Genomic DNA, 25,704 nt, shown 5'->3' with positions numbered 1-25,704 from the left:
CAATTCTAAGCATGCAGTTACTGTAGCTTAGCTAGCTGGCTATATCAAGCCCAGACGAAGCTTAGTCTAAATACGTAGAGAGGTTGATAGTTAAGCAACAAAACCAAGGCGTGCTCAAATATGTGGTAAAACAGACAGGGTTGGCTTAGATTGTTGATAACATGTTAACTACAGTATATTTCATTCCCAATGTATATTGAATGTATATTGAAAACATAAAGTTGCACAATGAGCGCTTGTGTCTCAAATACGTCATTACCGTTGTTGGTTAGCTAACACATTTTAGACATGTTATCATAGACATCAGTCAATGTCTCACTCAACTCGCTCTTACCTACTACCTCAAAACAAGACATATTAAGAACAAGATCAAAAAAGTTGAAACGAGCCACTTACAATTTACCATGTGGCAGTTTCTTGTCATTGTTGCTATCTGGCCATCCAGAACAGAAACAACACACATCCATCTGCACCTTTTGAAGCACGCACATCATTTTCGTGACGTTGTCAGCTAACCCTTTTATTGCTTATGGCACAAGTTATGAGTGCATTTCACATTACTTTTGGGTTGTAAATATATTTTAATGCTTGCATGAATGTCATGCTGTGAATATATGTTCATATCAATAACCAGGTTTCCATCCAACCTTTTTATGCGAGTAAAGTGTATGTCGGATAAAACATTTTTATGACGGGCCTGATGGAAACAGAAAATTGATGGACGCTTCTCCCACTCTGTCACGGATGCCATGGTGGCCCTTAGTTTGAAGATGTAATCCAGAGACAGGTGTTTTATACAACAGCCTTCTGTGTGTTATCTTGTCGACTCCCTCTGCATATTTGCAATCAAACGGCAGAATTTGTTCCATCTCCTTAGCTATCGTACTCTAATTCCACCGAGCATTCCACTGATTTCAAAACTTGGTAGTCCAGAAAGTGGAGAGCAACACTTTGTAGTTCCACTACGTGATATTTTTTTTTTTTTTTAAGTCTCGTTAGAGAAGACTACCTACACATACTGACCAGCTCATGTTATAGACAGAAGCGTGCTACAGTACATGGCAGACCAATCCATTATCTCAGCCAATCATGGCTAGTTGGAAGGTTCCTGGCTTTTTCCGTGGCTAAACAAACTATGTTCATAATTTAACAATTTAATTAATATTTACAGATGGCATACAAGATTGTTATTAAGACACATGAAAGTTCACATGGTCCAGAATGCATTTCTGCCCAAAATGTTTACTTTCAAAGGCCTCTCCTGTGAAGTAGTGACTCGCGACACACGCCTAGTTTCCTTAAAGGAGTCACATATAGCAGGGAGTTCCAATATAATCATAAAACTACAGACAGGTTATATAGATTGCTGAAAATGACTATCCAGCATTTATTGTATTAGTCATCTCAGTGAACATATTTGAAAACATGACAGAGGTGCAGTCAACAGACATGACATCATAAAATTACCCTAAAACTGTGTAGGACATCACTAAATACTTCATAATAACAACTCAAATGTTAAGTGACGGAGTTGTCCTTTTATTATAATCCACATTAATTAGCATTTGCTATTGCTGCAGGATTATTTTCCCACTGTAGCAAATGGGCTCAAATTAAGATCCTACATCTGTCTGGCTGTGTCTTTAGTGGCTATTGATCTGAATGGTCTTGATTGGTATGGTAAACAGTGCAGTGAAAATCTCTGTAGATTCAGACCCAATCCTGGTTAGATAGATTAACCTTTTAATCTCTGGTGGTTACATAACCACTAGAGCCCCAGCTCACACACACAGTGTAGCCCAGACGATAGAGGTAATGTGGGTGTTCATCTGAGGGAGTCTGCCAGGTGTCCTCAGGCCAGGTGACTGGACTGGGGAAAGGAGTCCCTGTGGACCTCCCTCATCTTGATACAATCCACTCCTCTTATGAGAATCACACCCAGTCACTCTCCCACATTTTTTACCTGTATTATGCACGTTTGTGATACTATATATCACATGCTTGGTTCCATAATTAGAGCGGTAATCCTACAAAGTGTACAATTTCTGATAGAAACGTGAACAGACAAAGTAAACGGGTTTACATACCATATTTTACTGTATGTAAGGCAGAATGGGTACATGAGGATTTGGCCAACCCCTTTCTTCCTGTACAGTACAACAATGGCCCTTTCTATTGAATTTAACATAGATAACGCCTCATTTTCTTTCTCATCATCGACGGTAGTCATTTAGTACACAGGGTGTGTTCATGTTTTTGATGTGGTGTGAGAATAAATAAATCAATTCAACGCTTGAAATAGAAAGTGATCTTTGTTTAGCAGCCCCTTCTCTTGTGTGCACCCCTTGATCAAAGCTTAAAGCAGAAGTTCATGATTTTAGAACTTGATGTTAGCCACATAAAATTACAATAATAATAATAATTTAATAGGATCTCAATGGTTAGCCACTATAAACTACAGCTAATTTTAGCCACTGCTAGCTAACAATCAATGGAAGCGATAGGGGCAGTCTTTTTTTATGGCCTAATCACCTTTAAGTACCATCACCCATATGTAGTTGATTTCAGTTGATTTAAGTTTGGCCATGACATTTAAAAAATTGCACAATTGCCTCAATTGTTTGAAATACCCCTAAAAATTATTTGGAGATACCTGAGTGAGTGGGTAGCCGAAAGAGGGCTGTGAGAAGGCTGTGAGAAGAAGTTGTCATCGCCCCCCCCCCCCTCTATCTGTTGTAAATACGTATTTGAAATGCACTTGATGTAGCTGAAAGTACATTATTTGAAATATGTATTTGACCCAGGTTTGGTAGTCTGCTCCCTCTCCTTGAAAGCAAAAGACAGATTTCGGTGATCTGAAAAGAACAGTATTATTCTTCATCTTTATCTTCTTCATAGGACTGTATGGAGGAGATCAACCTGTTCAGTGAGAACAAAAGCCACCTCAAGCAGCTGGGGGAGCAGCTGATGCTGGCCAGTGACCAGGCCAAGCAGGCCCAGCTCCACGGCACCTTGAGGGACGCCAGGGACCGTTGGCAGCATCTCTTCCACCACATAGAGGCCAGGTGAGGCTAGCACATTTAAAAACTGGGCTCAGGTTTTTTTTAAATTGTTTTCCAATGACAGAGACAGTATGAAATGAAGGAGAGATGGAGAGAAGAGCCGGGATTCATACCCACACAGGCTACTGCTACTAGCGGAAGGTAGCCTAAGCGGTTAGAGTGTTGGTCCCGGAATGGAAAGGTCTCTAGTTTGAATCCCCTAGCCAACAAGGTGAAAAATCTGTCTATGTGCCCTTGAGCAACGCTCCAGGTTTGCCGTTGATAATGACTCACCCTGGCTGCGACCCCACTCTCAGGGAGAGTTGGGATATGCAAGAAACATATTTAGGACAAATATAAGCACCCACCAAATTATTGCTTCTATTACTAGGCCTACTACTACTGCTTCTACTACAATACTACCACCACTAGCACTACTACTACTTCTACTACTACTACAACCACAATCGTAAGGGATACAGAAGCTGCAACAAGACAACAAGCGACTTCATATCCTTCCTTGTCTCAGTTTGGTGGGTGAACCTTTCTTTTATTCAACCTCCCGTCTGTCTGCCAGGTCAGGTGCCACCGTGGCCGAATGTTGACAGTTGCTTTGTGCTCTTCAGGAGGCCAATTTTTTTTAAACAAAATTGTATTTGTCACGTACACAGTTTACAGCATTTATAAATGGTGCAGTGAAATGCTTGCGTGGTAGCTCCCTCAATATTGCAGTACAATAATCAATATCCATAATAAAAGGCCAAATGAAAAATAAAAAATATCAAGTCAAATAAAAAACATCAAGTAATTAGAAGGTAGTATGCAAAGTAGTAACTGATATGTATGATTATGAATGTGCCATGTCAAGTATGACTGTATTTACAAACATAAATTGAATAGTGACTAGGTCGCGCAGTTAAATAAATAGTATAAATAGAGCAACAGCAATGACAGTATGTGTGGTTGTGTGTGTGTATGTGTGTGCGCGCTTGTGTGTAAGGTTTTCATGTATGGAGAGTCAGTGTTGCAAATAGTTTCTAGCTGCAGATAGTCTTTAACATGTAAATAGTCTCTAAGCCTGTTGGTCTGAGACCCGATGCTCCGATACCACAGCGCTCAGCTTGTCTGGGTGACAGACACCACAGACACAACGGATGGCACATTGTTCATAGTGAGTGCTGTAAGTGTTGTTCACAGTGGCAACATCGTTTAGCACTACGGCTAGTCAGCTTTTATGCTAACCGGATAACAGATGCTGACAGGGGGTCCAGGCTATCGTTAGCGCCAGTAGGCTGTAGTGCTGTTTCCTATTGTTTAGCCCCCACCACGTCACGGCTAATGCGGGGCGACAGAACCCCCACCCCCTTCTCCTCCCACTCCAACTTGCTTTGGTCCCCTCCACTCTTGGGCTGACCAAGGAGGACTCGAAGGCAGACATAAGGCCATATGGTACAGTCCTAGACTTTTGAGGGGGGCCATACACGCTAAATCCCCTCTGATTCCAAGACTGTCCATCTGTCTGTGGATACGCACGGTGGCTGGCTATGTAGACAGTAGATGATAATGACTATAACAAAAGTGATTGTACAGCAGCTGCAAAGCTGAAGGAACATTGGTGAACTACAGGGTACAGTGTGAGTTACTTTAAAGTTTCTGCCATAGTGGGTCCTTGACTATTCTTTGGGGGTGGGCCATCACCACTCCTGACACCTACAGTGGGGAGAACAAGTATTTGATACACTGCCGATTTTGCAGGTTTTCCTACTTACAAAGCATGTAGAGGTCTGTAATTTTTATCATAGGTACACTTCAACTGTGAGAGACGGAATCTAAAACAACAATCCAGAAAATCACATTGTATGATTTTTAAGTAATTAATTTGCATTTTATTGCATGACATAAGTATTTGATCACCTACCAACCAGTAAGAATTCCAGCTCTCACAGACCTGTTCGTTTTTCTTTAAGAAGCCCTCCTGTTCTCCACTCATTACCTGTATTAACTGCACCTGTTTGAACTTGTTACCTGTATGAAAGACACCTGTCCACACACTCAATCAAAGTGGGAAACAAAGGCTGAGCGTTGCTAGGTTGAAACAGGTATGACACGTGCCCAGGGTCCCCCATTTGATTTTGTTAGTCACTTACTCAGATATCATATTAACATGTCATAAATCATGGCAAAATGAGTAGAATTGCAGGAAATGAGCTGTAAAACTGCAAAACAAAATTGTTCTGTAACGCAGACTTATTTCTTTACCTTATGTTAATACAATACTTTTCTGCTAACAGATCCCTCTGTAAGTATTAAATTATAGTTTTTAATCCGGGTGCTGAGTTAATGAGAGTTCATGTGTAGCGGCTAATTTATTGCTAATAGGCTATGTGTTTGTAGATTGACTGAGGTGAATTAAGCTGAAGCTGGGGTCATTTTTGCTTGTTTTTGTTGTTCTCCAAACACCATTTTAGAGTTTTTAAATGGTATAGAAATGCAGTAAATGAGCTTCAACTTTCTTAAAATGTCCTGACCTCCAGACCTCAATAAAACTCAGACCCTCGCTACGGCCCTGAGAGCATTGTTTGCTAAGCTAAAGGTTAAGCTTGGAGTAGCATGACATTGTTCTTGCTACTGGTCTATGGACAGGTTTGCGTGTTGTGTTTTTACTTTGATGATTAAGGTTAGGGTTTGGGGAGGGTGAGCTGATCCTATATCTGTTCTTAATACATCTTGTACCCGGACCATTATAAGTGCAGGAAGTCACTCCTACACTCTCTAAAAGTCTCAGGCGAGACGTGTGTGGTGACCATTGTTACTATATAACTGTAACCTCTATAGAGCCTTGTCTCCAAGCGACTTGAACACCACCCCGTAGCGACGGTCACTTTGTTTGCCTTGCTTTTTTCTCCCTTTCCCTTAATGTTCTCTCTCTCCATACCTCTTCACACGTTCTTTGTCCCTCTATCCATCCTTCTCTTCCTATACACTGGCTCAGCATGGAGGCTTGCCCTGGGGCTCAGTGTCTCTACTCTTTGTTGGGCTGTCAGATTTTGCGAGAGGTGTGGGAGGGAATGTGGGTCTCATGGTTCGTTTAGTTTGGTTTGGTATAATTTTGATTAGTTTAGTGTGGTTTACTTTAGTTTTGTTTGGGCTCAGTTTGGTTTAGTTTAGTGCTTGGTTAAGTTTAGTTTAGTTTTGTTACATGTATACTGTATATTAACAGTTTAAAGCTGAATTGCAGTACAATACATACAAGCAATACAATACATATAAGTTGCACTGCTGCGAGCTGCACATTCTTCTGGTCACCTCAATCAAAACCTCCCATTTTCTGGTCAGATAAAACCTGTTAAACAGTATAATGCATTATCCTCATGATTCCTGTAATAAAAGTGTCTACCTGATGCTGTGCCTGCCTGTTTCACAGAGGCCAGCTGCTGTAGTGAGCCTCTCACGCTCTCTCTCCCCCCTCGTGTGCCCCTCGTGATTGTATAACATTTCAAAATGTAATGCAGGACAAAAAATAATTTGGAAGCAACTAGTTGTCCATATCAAAGAGAGTAGAGTCTCAGCTTTCTATAGGTATAATTTTATTTCTCAACGATCATTATTGCACTCAAGGGACACTGTTTTACTAACAATATATCTGATGTCTTTGAACTACGAAGGGTACGAAATTGTGCATCAGCCATCGTAAGTGCACTGATAGCAACGTTTTGTTAGGACATTACATTTACTATTATATTAATACATTAGCAGTAGATATTATATTTAGTTAGCTATCTAGCTAATGTGTTTTGAGGTGGTTCCTCAGGTGGTGAATTAGGTCTTTATTTAAGTGATAATGCCTGAGAAGCCGGTGTTTAGAGGATATATTTGCATGGGCCGGCAAACCGTGCCAATATATCCTCCAAACTCCGGCTTCATACAATGGGTTACCAACATATTCAAATATTTTCATTTAAAATAATTGAATAATTTATTCATACTATTTCATCCTTCCACAAGATATAGTCCCGACACAAATCTAGGGTTGCTACCCAAGCCGGCTGATCATTCGTTCTATCGGTTTGGTTGCCAGAGACACGACCCAGTCGTTCAGTCTTTTGTTCGTTCTAAATGTTCCATTGCCATACTGGCTGGCAACGTTCTTATCTCTTGCTTGCTAGCTAGCCAACTACATCGAACTTACAGTCATGTCAAACAGTGCAGCCAGAATAACAGCAAAGTAGCTACATTTGTGTTTGTTGAAGCTGTTTTCTAGTGACATCTACAGTATTTGGATGCATCCATAACAATGAGCTAATGAGCCTCCCGGGTGGCGCAGTGATCTAAGGCACTGCATCACAGTGCTAGCAGTGCCACCAGAAATTCTGGGTTCGAGCCCAGGCTCTGTCACAGCCGGCCGCGACCGGGAGGCCCATGGGGCGGCGCACAATTGGCCCAATGTTGTCCGGGTTGGGGAGGGTTTGGCCGGCAGGGATATCCTTGTCTCATCGCGGACTAGCAACTCCTGTGTCGGGCCGGGCGCAGTGCACGCTGACCAGGTCGCCAGGTGTACGGTGTTTCCTCTGACACATTGGTGCGGCTGGCTTCCGGGCTGGATGCGCGCTGTGTTAAGAAGCAGTGCGGTTGGGTTGTGTTTCGGAGGACGCATGGCTCTCGACCTTCGCCTCTCCCGAGTCCGTACGGGAGTTGCAGCGATGAGACAAGACTGTAACTACTACCAATTGGATACCACGAAATTGGGGAGAAAAAAGGGGTAAAATATATATATATATTTTTTAAACAATGAGCTAATGATATGCGATTTCGCCTGGCATAGAAAATGTGCTATCTTGTTAGTAACACAATCACCTCAAACTGAAGTTGGAAAGACAGCAAACTAGCTGCACTTTGTTTCGTTTTACCTGTTTTCTATTGATAGTTTTTTGTATATATCCATAAAAATTATGCTGATTCATGATTTCGACTGGCTGAGAAAAGCTGCCTGCCTGTCTGTCTCATCCCGACTCCCAACACGTTCATTACTATGGGACAGCTGGAGATCAAATTTGAACAATAAAACAATGGTGCAAATGCCAGAGCGACCGAGAGCAAGGTTTATACAAATCTCTGCTGTTGAAAACTAAATGTTAGTCTGAAAGAAATTTGAGATAATGTCTAAATACTTTTTATAGTGGAGCTCAAGTTTATAGATTGCATGGCTGGGCTGATGAGAGTGGATTGCGCAGCCAGATGGAACAGAGTAAATAGGCATTTTAACTTCATAGATTTAGCCAGTGTTAACTTGTGGAATTGACATCGGCTGGAATGCGGTTTTAACCAATCAGCATTCAGGATTAGAACCACCCGTTGTATAAATAATATTAGTGCACATAAAGATGAAGGCATTTATCTCTGTTGAACAAAGAAATCTGAACATTCTGGAGCCCTATTTTACCAGTAAAATAGAACAAAAATAGCCTAATTGTCAACACAAAATTAAGTTGCATATCAAAATATTTTGAATCATGCATTCCTGCTTGGACATGTTAGATGTAATAACTTATTTATTGAATACTATCTCAGTGAAAGCATTGTGAATGACTTTATAAAATTATGACTAAAATGTATTCTGTTGTGTGACGCTGCAACAAAAACAATTGTGGGTTGCCACCAAATCATTGCCTGGTGCCACCAGGGGGGAAATGTTTGTCTGGAGCCCTGATTTAGTATATATGTAGCATTTATGAGTTTTATCTGCTATATATGGAATGAGAAAGCCACATTATAGACTTCACTTTTTTGTTAGCTAATTTATGAGATACTGAATATTGACTTTCTCTTAATGCAAAGATAAGTGGCACACATGATGCACGTACACACAAACACACACACAAACACAAACACAAACACACACACACACAGACAGACAGACAGACAGACAGACAGACAGACAGACAGACAGACAGACAGACAGACAGACAGACAGACAGACAGACAGACAGACAGACAGACAGACAGACAGACAGACAGACAGACAGACAGACTTTCACTATTAACGAAAACTCTCCCTCAAGTAGAAGACAGTATTGAGTGCTACCAGGGGGTTAGCAGAAGGATCTAACCTGCACACACTTAGGCTTATTTTTCTCTAAAGAGCAGCTTTTTGTAATCAAATGTAGTCATGGCAACATTTTCTGTGTTCTGTGTTGCTCAGTTGCCATGGTGACATTTGAAGGGCCAGGAGACACCTGGGAAAAAAGTGGGGGGTGCAGGGTAATAGTCGCCTGGGTACCAGTCTCTTTAGCTAATCCACTCCCTGTACTCCATATCATATGCCAAAGAGACTGGCCTTTCTGCCGTCTTCAAATATGAACATTCTATCATTAATGATCTTGATGAGAATGGAGGATTTGATCCTGATTCGCTCACCCTCACAACTATCCTCCAATCACATTTATTATGCAAATATTGGAACTATAATTTTTTCTCTCCACAGAACTCTTGGCATCCCTTTGCTAAGTAACTGTTTGTCTGTCCAGACGAAACCAGTCTGTCAAAAGTTGCTAGCTCACATCTAAATTGCCTAACTAAATAGCTACATACTGCAATTCCAACCACACAACCACATCTAAACTTAGTTTAGATTTTAAGGCTCAAAATGCAACAATTTGCCGAGCTAACAGCTGAATGTTTCCAATTCTGTTTTCGAGGCTCAACATGTTGTCATGGAAAATAATAATGTTATTTCCAACAACCATTGAGCAACTCTGCCTTAAATCCAGCGCATATTGAACATTGAGATTGAGGAGACTGGCCTTTCGACAATGACAAGGAGTGGAATGTAAAGAGACTGGTACTCAGACTATGGTAGTAGTGGCTATAGGAGTTTATAGTATACAATGCTATTTAAAAAATGTATTATTTAACAACAAGTTAACTACTGACTTTCAGCATGCATATAAGGAAGGACAGTCAACTTGTACTAAAGGAAAAATCAGGGAGTATTTTTTTTGGTGTCAGTGTAAATGCCGTCGGGTCCGGGAGCCACTTCAGGCTCTCATGCCTCAGCCAAATTGCCAGGCTCCCCTGCCTCCGCCGACTCGTCAGGCTCTCATGCCTCAGCCGGATCACCGGTCCGCTCCTGATCCCCGGGTTCGTCCCCTTTGTGGGCGTCCTGTGGCTGGAGCTGTGCGTCGGGGAGGGGGTACTGTCATGTGTACTCCCTCTCCGGCCTCTAGGGCATCAGGCCACTGACTATCCCGCACACCTGTCACCATCGTCAAGCGCACAAGTGCCTCATGACACTCACCTGGACTCCATCACCTCCTTGATTATCTTCCCTATATCTGTCACTCCCCTTCTTTCCTCAGGTGTTATTGTTCCTGTTTCATGTCGGTGCGCTGTTTGTGGTTCTTGTTGTTTATTTATTTATTAACACTCACTCCCTGTACTTGCTTCCTGACTCTCAGCGCACTCGTTACAGGAAGGTTGTGCGTGACTATGGTAGATGAAGGAATCAATTTATCTTTTCAGACTGTTAGAGTATTTATCTGGTCAATATGTCAGTGTATTATGTCTGTTTGTAACAGTGTGTTATATATGAAAATGTGATCGTGTTATATATGAAAATGTGATCGTATTATAAATTAATGTTTAAGGACTCTTGGACGATTAGTCCAAATGAAGACTAAAAGAGATCCTAATAAAATCATGTATTTGTATGTTTTATGTGGACCCCAGGATGAGTAGCTGCTGCATGTGCAGTAGCTAATGAGGATCCTAATAAACTTAACTAAATTGTGGGCACTTGTGAAGAATAAACACTTCATGAACTTGAATAAACACTTCAACTTGGTAGTTGAATGGTTCCAAAAGTACAAACCCTGTCCACCTGCCACTCCAGAAAAACTCAATCAGACAATCGAAAGTAGACATGTTGGGTGTAGTTAATTATCAGTTATGTAGTATTGCTCTGACTCTCTTCCCTTTGTGTGTATGGGTGGGCGGGCGTGTGTGTGTGCAGGCTGAGGAAGCTGAAGGAGACCCTGGGTATGGTGCAGCAGCTGGACAAGAACATGAGCAACCTGCGATCATGGCTGTCCCGCATCGAGACCCAGCTGGCCAGGCCCGTCACCTACAACGTGTGTCACCATGAGGAGATCCAGAGACGGCTCGCCCAACAGCAGGTGGGTGGTAGTAGGGTGAAGTTGCCCCTAGACATTGATCTTGGGTCAGTTTAGCATGTGGGTGCTAGGGTCCTGTTCATTAGGCACCAAATTAACAGGGAGGGAGTACCTGTTTAACGCTTTAAAATGTTTTCCCTTGAACACACCCAGGTTGTCATAGCGAATATTATGAAGTGATTTACCTGAATAAATACACATTGAAAAAGACAGGTTACACAAAGGTGTTTTTGTGTAATATGCACATCACAAATTTCCCACCGGTGCTGGGCCAAAAACATTCTATTACTCAGATATAGATTGTAATGACCATATCTGTATTGATTTCATTTTATTTTAGTTATTTGAATAGATGGCGATAGATACAAACATATTACCCCATTGAACAAACAACCATCCAATGCATAGCCTTGTCAATAGCCGTGTCCAACGTTGTCCATCTGTCTGTCCACATTACATTACGCTAAGGTTGTCCTTGTTTCCATCCACAGGAGCTACAGAGGGACATCGAGCAGCACACGGAGGGCGTGGCGTCCGTCTTGAGGCTGTGCGACATCCTGCTGCACGACCAGGATGCGTGTGGTGGAGGCGACGGCGAGAATGACTCCATCCAGCAGACCACCTGCAGCCTAGACCAGCGCTGGAGGGCTATCTGTGTCATGTCCCTGGAGAGGAGGCTCAGGTAGGACACACACACACACTCATATGTGTATACACACACCCAATCAATCAATCCCCACTAATATATATAATGTATTTATAATGCATTACCAAACAGGTGGCTTATACAAAGTGTTACCAAAAGTGATGAATGAAGTTTGTGGGTTCATTTGGATGGTGATGGATGGTGATGTTTCGTGGTCCAGAGTGAAGTTTCATCTGGGTTAAGATCAGCTTCCCCTTCCCTTATCCTAACCTTTAAGGAAATATCCACCCAAAACCACTAATTCCTATATCCACTAATATGTGAGAACAATATATGTTGTTAACAAATGTTTAATTTTGTCGTTATAATAAGGTTGGTAGCAACATGTGAAAATTGTTGTGGAAATCTGTGGCAGCTCTGTCTGGCTAACGAGCAAATGTAGCGACACACAGTAAGACTGAATTCAATATCAGCATGTGAAGTTGATAGTTAGCTACAATCTCACCATGTTCAACCTGCAGATCGATGTGTCTCGCAGCGGCACCATGCAATGCACCCTGGACTGAAGAGGCAGACAAATAGGAGAAATGTGGTGGACCCTAAATTATACATTTCTCAAAGTAGGAATATCGCTAAAATATAATCAATTGCTCATTCGAGAGAAGACAACCTCCCGTGTTATGGCATCAGCTAGTATTTAAATCTGACATGTATGATAGATGTTTTTGAGATCTTAAAGTCATATTCCTTTTAACTTCCAGTGTAGTGAGAGTGGCTTAATCGCAGTGCTAGTCATACCTGACAAATTTCTGCCTGCTCGAACGGCAATAGCTCAGATACACATGAAAACATAAAACCACCCAGAGAATTGATAGAACATCGCTCAGAGATGCACGCAAACAATATAACATTCAACATGGGTGAATCTTTCCTCTACTTATTAGTGGGGGGATTGCAAAACTGACCCAAGATTAGCGTCTCAGGGCAACTTTACCCTGCACTGATGTTCCCCTATGATAGGATCGAGGAGACCTGGAGGCTGTGGTGTAAGTTCCTGGATGACTACTCGTGCTTTGAGGACTGGCTCAAGGTGGCCGAACGCACGGCAGCCAACCCCAACTCTGACAACGTTCCGTACACAGTCGCCAAGGAGGAGCTCAAGAAGTTTGAGGTCAGTTTTGGGGATCCTATAGGAACTGACAGTGAAGTTCACTTCTGCCTCCCAGATGACACCCTATTCCCTACATAGTGCTCTACTTTTACCCAATGCTCTGATCAAAATTAGTGCAAATTGCAGAGAATAGGTTGTCATTGCGGACACAGACACTGTCTGAGATTTTCATTGTATTCTATTAACTAACCAATGGCTCGGTTACTGGATGGTTGGTTTAATCATATCCTTTCCCCAATATTCATCAATCAATGTTATTCACACCCCTCTCTCCCTCCTCCTTCCCTCCATCCTTCCTTTTATCTTCCCTCATAATCTTCCTCCCTCGCTTCCTTTCATCCTCCCTCCCTCCCTCTCGGAATACCCTCTACACCTCCCCCCATCCACCATACATCCCCTCCCTCCCTCCTGCCCTCCCCACCCTACACAGGGCTTCCAGAGGCAGGTGCAGGAGCGTGTGACCCAGCTGGAGCTGGTCAACAACCAGTACCGCAGGCTGGCCCGGGAGAACCGCACAGACGGCGCCAGCCGCATCAAGGTTATGGTCCATGAGGGCAACTGCCGCTGGGATGCACTGCACAGGAGGACAGCGGCCATCTTACGCAGGCTAAAGGTGATAAGGAAGGAATGCTGTTTTTTTTTTAAAGAAAATAAAAATATGCACACTGCGCTTGCCAGTGTTACTTTAGTTAGCTTACACATCGGCCTTACTGTCTATCAGAGCTTAAGAAATCATTGACTTATTGCTTTTCCTATTTTTAAGGGACTTATAAAAATTTAAAAAAGCCAAGATGGCCAAATCGTCACTTTTTTTTTTACATCAAGAGCCAGAGCTGTGACTGTTTTCCACCCCCCATGTGAATCTTGAATTTTATCTGCACCTTGACTCTAGGTGTGCCCACTATCAAGCACTATTTTCTTACAGACAAAAACTCACGGTCTCTTTTCCCCTTCCCCACTGCAGCATTTTACGGGTCAGAGAGAGGAGTTTGAGGGGACCAGGGAGAGCCTGCTGGTGTGGCTGACGGAGATGGACCTGCAGCTCACCAACGTGGAGCACTTTTCAGAGACAGACACGCAGCACAAGATGAAGCAGCTCAACGTAAGGGGGGGATGGGTGGGATTGGGGGAAGGTGGGGCAGACAGAGGGTTTACACACACACACGCACAAGCTCAGGAATGCATATTCACTAGTGGACACACACACACACAAACACACACACACACACACAAACATGGAGGAATGTGCATTCACACAGTCACTGTCTTGCACATGTGAACTCAGATTCCCACAGTAACTCACTCAGATGCAGGAGAGCACACATGTCACACACACATCCATGGCCAGTTTTGACACAGTCAACCAAACACTCTCACATTCTCCTCTCCTTTCTAGCTCCAGGGTGAAGTTTCCCAGCCATAGGTACAGATTTAGGATCAGCTTCCCCTCCCCCAATCCCAACCACAGCTATTAGTGGGGAAAATGCCTAACTGACCTTCTCCCCTCCAGTCCTTCCAGAGGGAGATCACCCTCAACACGGAGCGCATCGACGGGCTGATTGTGTTCGGTGAGGGCCTGATCCAGAGGAGCTCTCCGCTGGACGCCGCTCTCATCGAGGACGAGCTAGAGGAGCTACACTCCTACTGTCAGGAGGTGTTTGGCAGGGTGGTCCGCTTCCACCAGCGCCTCACGCAGCCACCGGTTAGTATGTGTGGACACACATACACACAGATGTACAGGCACGCACACAAAAAACACACCCCAACAAAAAGAGAGAGAGACACACACACAGAAGAGTTGTACTCCTACTGCCAGGAAGTGTATGGAAGGGTGATCTGCTTCCACTATCTCCTGACACAATCTCCTCTCCTCCTCTCCAGGTGTTGAAGGAGGAACCGGAGCTCTTCAGTGGGGACAAGCCCCTGGAGGGGAGCTGCGAGCTGATTGGCCGTTCCTGGCTGGGGCGGAGCCAGAGTCAGGGGAGTGCCCCTGCCACACCCACCCACCTGTTGGCCCCTCCCCTGGAGTGTTCGGGCCGGGAGACACCCGTGAGCGTGTGCGACTCCATCCCTCTGGAATGGGACCACACGGGAGACGTAGGAGGATCTTCGTCCCATGAGGAGGAGGAGGTTGAGAAGAAAGACGGGACCTATTACAGTACTCTGTCAGGTAAAATACAGTGTTCATGTTTCCTCTCTGATGACAACTAAGTGTGTATGTGTGTCTGTCTTACAATCAGTAATGAGTATTCAACAATGCTGTGGTATTTATGAATACAGTATATTCATGTACACACACAGCCACAGTGACAGTGACAGTCACACGCACGCACACACACACTCAACTTGGCCCTCTTCTACTCTTCTCCAGAGGTGGAGGTTACAGAGAGTCCAGAGGACTTTGTGAAAGCCACGGCTCTCTCACTGGGAGCTGATCCCTCTGGTAGGCACCACTATGGTCTTCCTCTTCCATGCCGATGCCATTTGGTGGCTATATACAAGCGGGTACTGCTAGGCTTGGGGCATGCCTCACGCAACCTCACATAACCTCACGCAAAACTGCTAAAGTACACTATCTTATAGGAGTCCTCACAATAAAGTGTGATCACCGCTCACTATAGAGCTAAAGCTCACTAACAATTTAACTAGGCTACATCATAGCTCAGTGTAATTTTTTAAAAATGTATATTTTCTGATTTCATTTAACATATATAGAGAGAGGATGACGGGGAGTTGTGTCAAAGAGCAGTAGGCCGGATTCAAACGTATGCTGACAAGTGAGAGGCTGCAGCGTTACAGCTAGACCAGCCAAGCCACAGCGTTGTTTTTTTAGTTTTCGATTTGAAGGTTGGGAGTTCAATCCCTGATCGAGTCATACCGAAGACTCAAAAAATGGAACTTGATGTGTCTCTGCAGGACACTCAGCATTAAGGCCAGGCACCACATGCTGAAATTAAATTTTTGCATCTACCTGTCAATTTTGAGATTGTTGGGGTATTTTGGTCCATTAACATGAGTCTTTTTAAAGAGTAAACATAAACATTTAAAAAACTTGATGAAAATGTATATTTTCTTTAGTTTATCATACTACCATCAACATTTTTATGAATTTGAACAACTTTAAAATGAACATACATCAATCATTTCAAAACTCACTACTACATTGGATTACACATAATTTCAAAGTCCATTTCATAGAAAATGTTACAAACTGGACTACATTTAGTAACTTACTTTGAAGAGATGGTGATTGGGTCTAAATAGGCTTTTGGCATTTGGTCGTCTTAATTCAGTGTCCTTGTCTTTAACTGCCATTTCCCAAAAGTCAGACTCTTCCCACACACCAACACATTTTCTCAGAAGCATCTGCCTCACCATAGCAAAATTGTGTGTGGTTATCCTTAGATATATTCTCCGGACTTGCCCAGAGGGAAATGTTGATATTCCAGTAAATGTTTTAATCTAGTTAACATTTTATTTGGAAAAATGCCTTTAAATGTCTTTGGTATTTTACAGATAGAAAGATTTAAAAAGTATTTATCCACAAAGTCCGGTCCTGGAGTGTCTTAACAAAATGAAACAAAAATATTTAGGCTGACTTAATCTAGTGTCTAGAATTTTTTTATTTGCGTTGTATGCAAATATGCATTATTTAATAATAAATCGCCTCATTTGCATATTGTAATAATATATTTCAGAAAATAGTAATACAAAAAAATATTTTATTCAACTGATAAAAGTTGATTGTGATATGATTAAAAGGATTCGCGTGTGGTGCCTGGCCTTAAGGAGATAGATTGGGGGTAAGGCCCTGTGACAGACTAGCGTCCTGTCCAGGGGATGTATTTGAAGTAGAGAGGTGATTGAGCAACACCTGGAGGACAATGGCGTTAAATAAAACATTTTTATTGCTAAAAGTAGAAGCAATGTGTTATGGCTTTTGGCCTTCGTCAGGGTTTTTACAGAAGTAAAACAGAATGAGTATTTTTTTATACATTTCAAGGGACCAATCACAGTTAGTATACCAATAAAAACATGTGATTGGTTACATCAGGGAATGTACTTGTACATCAAATTACCTCACGCTAAGGAAACAGAAGATAGGTTCCTGCCCCATGGGCCGTTCTGGCTCGGGCAAGGCTACTTACCTTTACTTAGGCCTCAGTTAGAGACTTGTTTGCATAGTAAATAGGCTTTAAGTGTAAAATCCACTTAGGGTTGCCAGATACAGTTAAACCACTCCCATCTGTGTTGCCAGAGCCAACTACACTAATTCACCCCACTGCTGTGCCATAACCTCCCTTTGCTACTGTCTACCACCTGAAATACTGCATGGGAATAAAGATGCACACACATAACATGGTTTCTTTCACTGCTTGATTTATACTTGTATGGCATTATTATTTGGGTGGCAGAAAATCTCCTTTGTAACCAGAGCAAGCCCACTGGGCAAAAACTGGTTGAATCATTGTTTAAACGTCATTTCAACAACTAACAATGTGATAACGTTGAATCAACATGGGAAACTGATTGGATTGTCAAAAATACTTTTTTAAACCCAACTTTTAACCTAAATCTCATGACATGGTGACATTTTTTTGTTGATTTCACATTGAATTCACATTCATTGACAACTCATGTAAATCAAAACTAGTCGTTGAAATTACGTCTATGCCCATTGGAAGTAGAATGGTCTGCAGGGAAAATTTGGTCATTATTGTGTTTTCAATGTAAACTCAGGCTCTAACGGGGTGTGTGTGTGTGTGTGTGTGTCTGCATGTGCGTGTACATGCATGTCTGTGTGTGTTTGTGTGTGTGGTCCTCTCAGTTCCACTCAGAGCCATGGCCATACCCGAATCTCCAAGTTGGCGCTCACCAGGCGACCCGGACAGGAAGTCCCTCCACCTGGACTCTCCTGACGGCCTAGACCCCTCACCTACACACACTAGCACTCCCTTCAAACAAGGCTACGTAAGTCGCTCCGGGCTGAAATGTATCCTAGGTACAAGTCTAGGATCAGCTTCCCCTCCCCAAGCTTAACCATGCCCATTAGTGGGGAAAATGCTAAACGTATCCAAGATTAGCATTTAGGGGCAACTTCCCCTTACTCCTACATAAATCTGCTCTGCTGCCCCCCTCTGGCTACACCTAGTGTTTGTGTGTGATTAGATTAAATTATATATTTTTATTTAGTCACCTGCACAGGGTCACAGATGTATTTGCAGTATACAGTGAAATTCTTAAGCGCTGAGCTCCAACAGTGCATGTGTGAATGAAACAATAAAACATGTAATATTAATAATACACAGTTTAGAACTGTGACAATGATAAATACAAATGTCCATTGGGGTGTGGGCAGGGTAATTTTTCGTTGAGGGGGAGGCAGTGTGCACCCAATGATCCGTTGGGCTGAGCGTACCACCCTCTGTCGTGCCTTGCGGTCAGCGGCGGTGGAGTCACCAAGCTGTGATGCAGCCCGACGGTATGCTCTCGATGGTGCTCCTGTCGAACAAGGGCCCTCGGGAACAGACCTTTCTTCAGCCTCCTGAGTTTGAAGAGTCGCTGTCATGCCTTCTTCACCATGGTTTGACCATTTCAGCTCATCGGTGATGTGTAACACAGAGAAACTGGAAGTTTTTGACCATCTCCAACGCGGCCCCGTTGATGAGGATGGGGGCGTGCCCAGCCTGGTTCCTGCTGAAGTCCACAATCCGCTCCTTTGCTTTGCTGACACTGAGGGAGAGGTTGTTTACCTGGCACCACACCGTCAAGAGTGCCTACCTCCTCTCTGTAGGCCATCTCGTCGTTGTGTGCATGCATGCGCAATGGTGTGTGTTACATTCTGTAACAGTGTGTGTCTGCGTTACAGGTGCGTCTGATGTCAGAGTGCAGTGGTAGCATCAAAAGTGTCAAAAGGGTCTCCCTGATCCTGGATGATGAGGAGCAGCCCGAGGAACAGGGCCTCACTGGCCTGACGACCGCTGACAAACAATCAGGTAGCGCACTCACATGCACACACATTGGGGGAGGAAACATGTGAACATTCTTACCTGCCGTCATGCAATATTTGCGATACACTAATAAATGTATGTTACAAGTGTGTGTGCCCGTGGGTGTATTTGTGTTCTCAGGGGTGATCGAGCGTTGGGAGCTGCTGCAGGCTCAGGCCAGGAGCAACCTGCTGTCTGGCCTGCGGGAGCCTTGCCAGTTGACCTCTGACCTGCGTGACATCACTTCCTGGCTGGGGTGGGTAACGCCGGAGCTGGAGAGAGTGCAGGTTCGCGAGACCCCCACCAGCATCCAAGACATGGAGGCTAGGGTCAAACAACTCAAGGTAAGGCTTCTGAATATTATACTGTACTACGGTGTCCATTTTAGGACAGCTGAGACTAAGGCTTTTTGAATATGGAAACCATACATTGCTTGTCTTTTCCATTCAAGGTAAGGAAATGAACTACATACAGTGCTCATCTTTTCCATTAATTTTGGTTTGAGGCATGATAGGGTTATAGCTGGATCTACACAACAGATAGCTGGCCTGGGACGTGTACTTATCTCAAGAGAGCCACTTTTGAGGTTTAAAAACATTGGACAAATGTACATTTTGGAGTCAACTATCCCTTTAATCTTCTCTTTAAAGGGGCAATCTGCTTTGTTGTTGTTTAAGTCAGATTGCCCCTCTACCTGTCCCTTTAAAGGCCCAGTATGTAGCTTTGTGCATGGCCCGACCAAATGTGAGTTATAGATTTGTAATTCTTATTGAAAGCAAGTCTGATAGATCCATACTATGTGCACTATTTCTATGCTTCCCCTTAAGTTTAGTTTTTGCTTCTTTTGATTTTGTACACCAGCTTCAAAGCTGAAAATACTATATTTTTGCTAATTGAAAAGATTTTTCTCAGCGTTTTAGATGGTACAATAATTATCGACACTATACATTGCACGCTCTCTCTCACTCTCGCTCTCTCTCACTCCAGGAGATGCAGAAGGTATTTGCTCACTACAAGGCCGTCATGCTGTCGCTTAACCTGGGCGGTCGTGAGTTGGGGGGGTGTGACGGTCCGGAGGCTCGGGAGCTAGGGGAGGGCCTGGCTAGTATGAACCAGGGCTGGATGCTGGCCTGCACTGGCCTGGAGGAGTGGCAGGACAGTCTGCGTACCACTGTCATGCGCTGTCAGGTCAGTTACTGTACAGTTACAGGACAGTGGGCAAAACTGTTTGAAATGACATATTGTCAACCAGTTTTGCCTAGAAAATACGTAATTCAACCGGTTTTGCACACGGAGTAAATTTGTTTCTCAATTTTTGTTCCTGGGGGTATAGCTCCTCAAGGTTGCACATATTTGTTATTGCCCAGCAAAAGCACACCTGATTCAACAACCCTTGCCCTTCATCAGGTGTGCTTTTGCTGGCCAGACGAAAAATGTCCAACCTGTCCAGATGGTAAAACTGGTAGCAATTAAGTAATTCTGATGTCTTCTGTGATGTCATGGTCTGGTTGTATGTTGATTGGAAAATTATGTATTTTTAGCGACCAGGAAAATAGATCCTTACCTGGTTGTAAGGTCATCTGACGTCTCTTGAGTGTCTCTGCAGAAAATACAATTATTATGACGTCCAATGCGGAGACCTATCATCCTATCCATGGGGTGTACTTGTAGTTCAAGCTGCCTCACAATACAGAATCATCCCCCTATGGGCGGTTTTGGCTTGGACATGATTAGTTGTCCAAGGCTTACTTACTATGCACCGACAGGTCCCTGACCTTTGCCCTTTCTCCTCTAACCCACGACAGGAGTTCCACGAGACGCTGCACTCCCTGCTTCTGTGGCTGGCCCATGCCGAGAGCAGGCGCTACGCCGTCGACATCCACCACCCGGACACGCCGCCAGGCACGCTGTTGGAGCACCGCAACACACTCACTGTGAGAGAGAGGGGAGTGGGAGGAGGGGGGAGAGGAAGAGGCATACAGGGAGGGAGAATGCTGGAGGAGGGAGAACGGGGAGGATGGATAAGAGGGAAGAGAAAGGGGGTGTGGGGTGGTAGAAACAATGGGAGTGGGAAGGGGGTGGTTTAGGAGAGAAAAGGGGTGATGATGGTTTGGGTGGTTAGAGTAAGGGAAATATTATGGAGATAGAGGGAGAACAATGGAGGGAGTACACATAACTTGAGAGAGAGAAGGGGGAAACGGAAAGTTCTGACGGATAGTGCAATATACACTGAGTAGGCTGAGCAGATGGGTGGCAGGTAGCCTAGTGGTTAGAGCGTTAGACCAGTAACTGAAAGGTTTCTGATTTGAATCCCAGAGCTGACAAGGCTCTGTTGATGTGCCCTTGAACAAGTCACTTAACCCTAATTACTCTTGTAAGTTGCTCTGGATAACAGTGTCTGCTAAATGACTAAACAATAAAAAATTAAAAAAATGAATCCAGGTCAAAGCTATGATCCCTTATTGATGTCACTTAAATCCACTTCAATCAGTGTAGATGAAGGAGGAGGGGAGGAGACAGGTTAAAGAAGGATTTTTAATCCTTGAGACATGGATTGTGTATCTGTGCCATTCAGAGGGTGAATGGGCAAGACAAGACATTTCAGTGCCTTTGAACAGGATATGGTAGTAGGTGCCAGGCGCACCGATTTGTGTCAGGAATTGCAATGCTGCTGGGTTATTCACGCTCAACAGTTTCCCATGTGTATAAAGAATGGTCCACCACCCAAAGGACATCCAGCCAACTGGACACAAGTGTAGGAAGCTTTGGAGTCAACATGGGCTAGCATCCCTGTGGAACGCTTTCTACACCTTGTAGAATCCATCCCCATGAATTGAGGCTGTTCTGAGTGGGGGGGGGGGGGGTTGCAACTCAATATTAATGTTTAGTATACTCAGTGTAAATGTGGCACATTCCCTTATCAATGGTTTGGCCAATGAGTTTTTACATTGATCATTTTCCACGGGTTGGGAAGCTCCCCTTCGACTGATGTCTGTGTCTGTCTGTCTGCATGCATCTGTGTGTGTGTGTTCTTTTTTCCAGGGCCTGCAGAATGAGTTGCGGGCGAGACAGAGCCAGGTGGGCTGGCTCCAGGGGCTGTGGAGCCAGCTGCAGCCAGCGGAGGAGGGGGGGGGGGAGGAGAGCGTAGAAGCTCGGGAGAAGCTCCACGTGACAGCCAACAAACTGTGGACGCTGCTCCGCCAGGTGGCCCACGACCTCAGCGTCGTGCAGGAGCGCCTGGTAAGGAGATCCCACACCAAGTGATTTGAATTTAAAATTGAAAACTTTTGAAAGAAAATTTGCTTCTCCTTTTTGGTTTATTGAGATCATTTAAAATAAAAGTAATTTTTTCAGTGATTGAATTGGACTTTCAGTTTACTTCCTCAATTGACTAACTTCAATCGAATTGAATTTAAACCTGCCCCACAAACTTTGCTAGGGTTTGTGATTGATTCCATTCCAATATAGACAGCTCAGGAAGTAAACTCAAACCTTTGTTGGTTTACGTTCCTGATTTGAATGACTTGAAATTGAATTGACCCCAAAAATGCACTCCATGGTGTCCGAAGCATTAGACAGAGAGGATTATGCAATCCCAATCACCAGGCACCTCCACAAGGTGGTGCACATTTTTTTATCTAGCCCAACAATCACCAAGCCATTGATTCGTTGGACCGGGTGTATTAGTTCTTGGCTAGAACGAAACTGTGCCCCAGGAACGGATTCAGAAACGACATATTGACAATGTTCTAGAAATACACAAAGAACATTGTTTACCAGACAGAATTGGAAACACATTTAGAAGAAACATAAGAAAACAGACTGAAACGGGGAGTCTATGTGGACTTAAAGATACAGCAAGAAACGCACGTTTTCGGGTTTACACTACCAAGATGTCTTAAAACAAATTTGACACAACCCACGTTCCTGAGTCGTGTTCATTAGGGCACGCAATGGAAATTGATTTAAGACATTTTGCCATCAAAAACGAAAATTAGCATTTCCTAATAGACAAATCCAGGTAGTCCCTCCTTGTTTCAGTCTGTTTTCTTACATTTGGTGCCTAATGAACACGACCGTGTTGCTGACACCATGTTCCATTCAAATGAGCCCATTGAAACCCTGATTAAAGCAGTTAAGCTGTCAAAACATTGGTATTTATTAACTGTATTGCATCGGAACCAGGAGTGTGAGACTTATTTAATTTTCTAACCATTCAAATGAACAACCTGACGTGTTTACTGCCCTTGCTGCAGGACTGTGGGACTCTATCTGCAGGTCCGGCTGCGGCTCGAGCTGCAGTTGAAAGTGAGGGCAGAGGGCAGGCGGAGGGAAGCCAGTCCCCGTCTAATGCCAGTCAAGAGGAGGGCACCAATACCACACCAACCTCAGCTGGCAGAAGGTACGGACCAGATAGATTAAACTTCTTCAGTTCAAAAATGCTTTATTACAATGGGTAATCACGCAGTGCAAATAGAATATACAGTATATAACAGAAAATATAAAACATAGAAATTATTATTGTCAATGTTGAGATAATTATAGACACTTGGGCTGGAATCCAATCGAAGGCGTACTGCACTACCGACAATGTACCATTAAAAAGCTCTTTCCCCCATGTTCAGAGATCCCATTCATGTTCAGAGATCCCATTCATGAATGTCGGCTCAAGTGTTAATTGCCTTTAAATGGCGCTTTCTCGGTAATGTAGTGGGCAGCGCTGCAACGCGTCTTTGAATGAATTCCTGCTTTGATGTAATGATAAAAAAAAAGGTTAGAGTGGTCTCAAGACTTTTTATGGTGGAGGCTGAAGTTGCCCCTAGACACTGATCTTTGGTGAGATTTGCTTTTCCCCCACTAATAGTTAAGGTTAGGATTGGGTGAGGGGAAAATAATACTAGATATGTACCTGGGGGAAACTTCAACCCGAAACAGTTATGGTCTATGGAAGTCGTCTGTGGAGGATTCCTGTGTGTTTTAACTGATGATTTGCCTAAGTACTGTTCTTCGTCCCTTGTCTTGGACCTCCAGGGGGGAGAAGAGGGACCCAACCCCACCTCGCTCCTTCTTCTACCGCGTGCTGCGAGCCGCCTTCCCCCTACACCTCCTCCTCCTCCTGGTCCTAGTGCTGGCCTGCCTGGTGCCCCTGGCTGAGAACGACCACAGCTGCACACTGTCCAACAACTTTGCCCGCTCCTTCTACCCCATGTTGCGCTACACCAATGGCCCACCACCCACCTGATACAAACACTGACATGCGTGGCCTGCTTCCAAAGCTAACCCATCGATACTCTCTGCTTAAGAGCTGGAGAGAGGACATTGTTACGGTCCCAAAATCTATTTTAAATTTCTATATTTATAGATTTGAATTTATTATTAATTTATTCCCTTAAAAAAAGCCATACCGATGTTCAATTTCTATAAAACAATTGATGTGATCCACCCATTTGGAACTCTTGCCGCTAACGTCACTCGCAAGTACTGTATTTCAAAGGAGACTTGTTTTTGTGAGGTTGTGTTCTGCTTGTAAAGATTTCTATCGTAATGATTTGCCCTTCAAGCCATGTATTGAAGTAGCAGTCTGTTGTAGGACCTATCCAGTCCACAACAGCTTTATATTGATGTTCTTTCAGAATAATGTCATCTGCACTCATTCAAAAATGCCTTCTGTAAGCGTCTACTATTCAAATGGTCAAATTTTGCGACCCTTTGACTTGGCTGTGCGAGTGAAATGTTTAATTGGTCGCACTGGTGCGAGCTGCACGTTCTACCTGGTTGCCTCATTCAAAACGTTCCATTTTGAGGCGGATAAAACCAATGAATTTGTTAAAGTGCATTATCCTCATGATTCTTGTAATAAATGTGTTTGCCCTGCCGCTGTGCCTGCCTCGCTGGGACCGGCTGCAGTAATGAGCGAGTCTCTCACACTCTTTCTCCCCCCTCGTGATTGTATAACATTTCAAAAACAACACTTTGGAAGTAACTAGTCTCAGCTTTCTGTAGGTATAATTTTTTTCTCAACGATCATTATTGAGCTCAAAGCACACTGTTTTATAATTATCTTATATGGCTTTGGAATACGGAGAGCGTGAAATTTTGCATCAGCAATTGCAAGTGCAGTAAACCTCATTGCAGTTTTTTTGGGGACATTACATTTACTGTTAGATTAATACATGGCTACTAGCAGTAGGTGTTGTATTTGGAGTTAGCGATCTAGCTAATGTGTTTTGGCGTTTCCACTTCCTCCGGTGGTGAAATAGCACCAATTAAACTAGGCCTATATATAATATTAGTGCACATACCGATAAAGCCAAATTCATCTCTATTTAACAAAACAAAAAAAAAACGGGAAATTCTGGAGCCCTATTTTGGCAGTAAAATACAACAAAAAAATAGCCTAATTGTCAACCCACTGGATTAGGTTGCGTACCAAAATATGTTTAATCCTGCTTGGACATGTTAGAAGTAATAACTTGTTTATTGAAAACAATTTCAGTAGTCCCTTCCACTTCTTAATAATGCATTGTGAATGACTATAAGATGACTGAAATGTATTTTATTGTGTGACCCTGCAAATTGTATTGGGGGGGTGTTATCAGTGAAACACCTAGGAAACATTTTAGTTTGGAGACCTGGATCAGTGTGTATGAATTATGTGCACTGTATTATTTCCAAATAATATAATTTT

The 25,704-nt window shown here is 43.4% G+C and overlaps 1 protein-coding gene across 1 annotated transcript in view; it reads left to right on the top strand.

The window, feature by feature from the left end:
• The window catches only part of LOC120023963 (nesprin-2-like), a 192,621-nt gene extending 168,329 nt beyond the window's left edge, over positions 1-24,292 (top strand). The window contains exons 92-107 of the mRNA XM_038968063.1: positions 2,899-3,065; positions 11,050-11,212; positions 11,701-11,891; positions 12,876-13,026; positions 13,457-13,639; positions 13,991-14,128; positions 14,537-14,728; positions 14,908-15,206; positions 17,892-17,997; positions 18,896-19,022; positions 19,158-19,360; positions 20,004-20,204; positions 20,822-20,950; positions 22,059-22,256; positions 23,273-23,418; positions 24,048-24,292. Of these exons, the coding sequence (XP_038823991.1) occupies positions 2,899-3,065; positions 11,050-11,212; positions 11,701-11,891; positions 12,876-13,026; positions 13,457-13,639; positions 13,991-14,128; positions 14,537-14,728; positions 14,908-15,206; positions 17,892-17,997; positions 18,896-19,022; positions 19,158-19,360; positions 20,004-20,204; positions 20,822-20,950; positions 22,059-22,256; positions 23,273-23,418; positions 24,048-24,258 (2,805 nt within the window). The 3' untranslated portion in view covers positions 24,259-24,292. The remainder of the gene's footprint in view (positions 1-2,898; positions 3,066-11,049; positions 11,213-11,700; positions 11,892-12,875; positions 13,027-13,456; positions 13,640-13,990; positions 14,129-14,536; positions 14,729-14,907; positions 15,207-17,891; positions 17,998-18,895; positions 19,023-19,157; positions 19,361-20,003; positions 20,205-20,821; positions 20,951-22,058; positions 22,257-23,272; positions 23,419-24,047) is intronic.
• Positions 24,293-25,704: the final 1,412 nt, after the last annotated feature.

Source organism: Salvelinus namaycush, chromosome 29 (genome assembly GCF_016432855.1).
Source record: "Salvelinus namaycush isolate Seneca chromosome 29, SaNama_1.0, whole genome shotgun sequence".
Lineage (NCBI taxonomy): Eukaryota > Metazoa > Chordata > Actinopteri > Salmoniformes > Salmonidae > Salvelinus > Salvelinus namaycush.
Note: the sequence above shows the minus strand (reverse complement) of the source record. Positions and strands in the feature narration are given on the sequence as shown.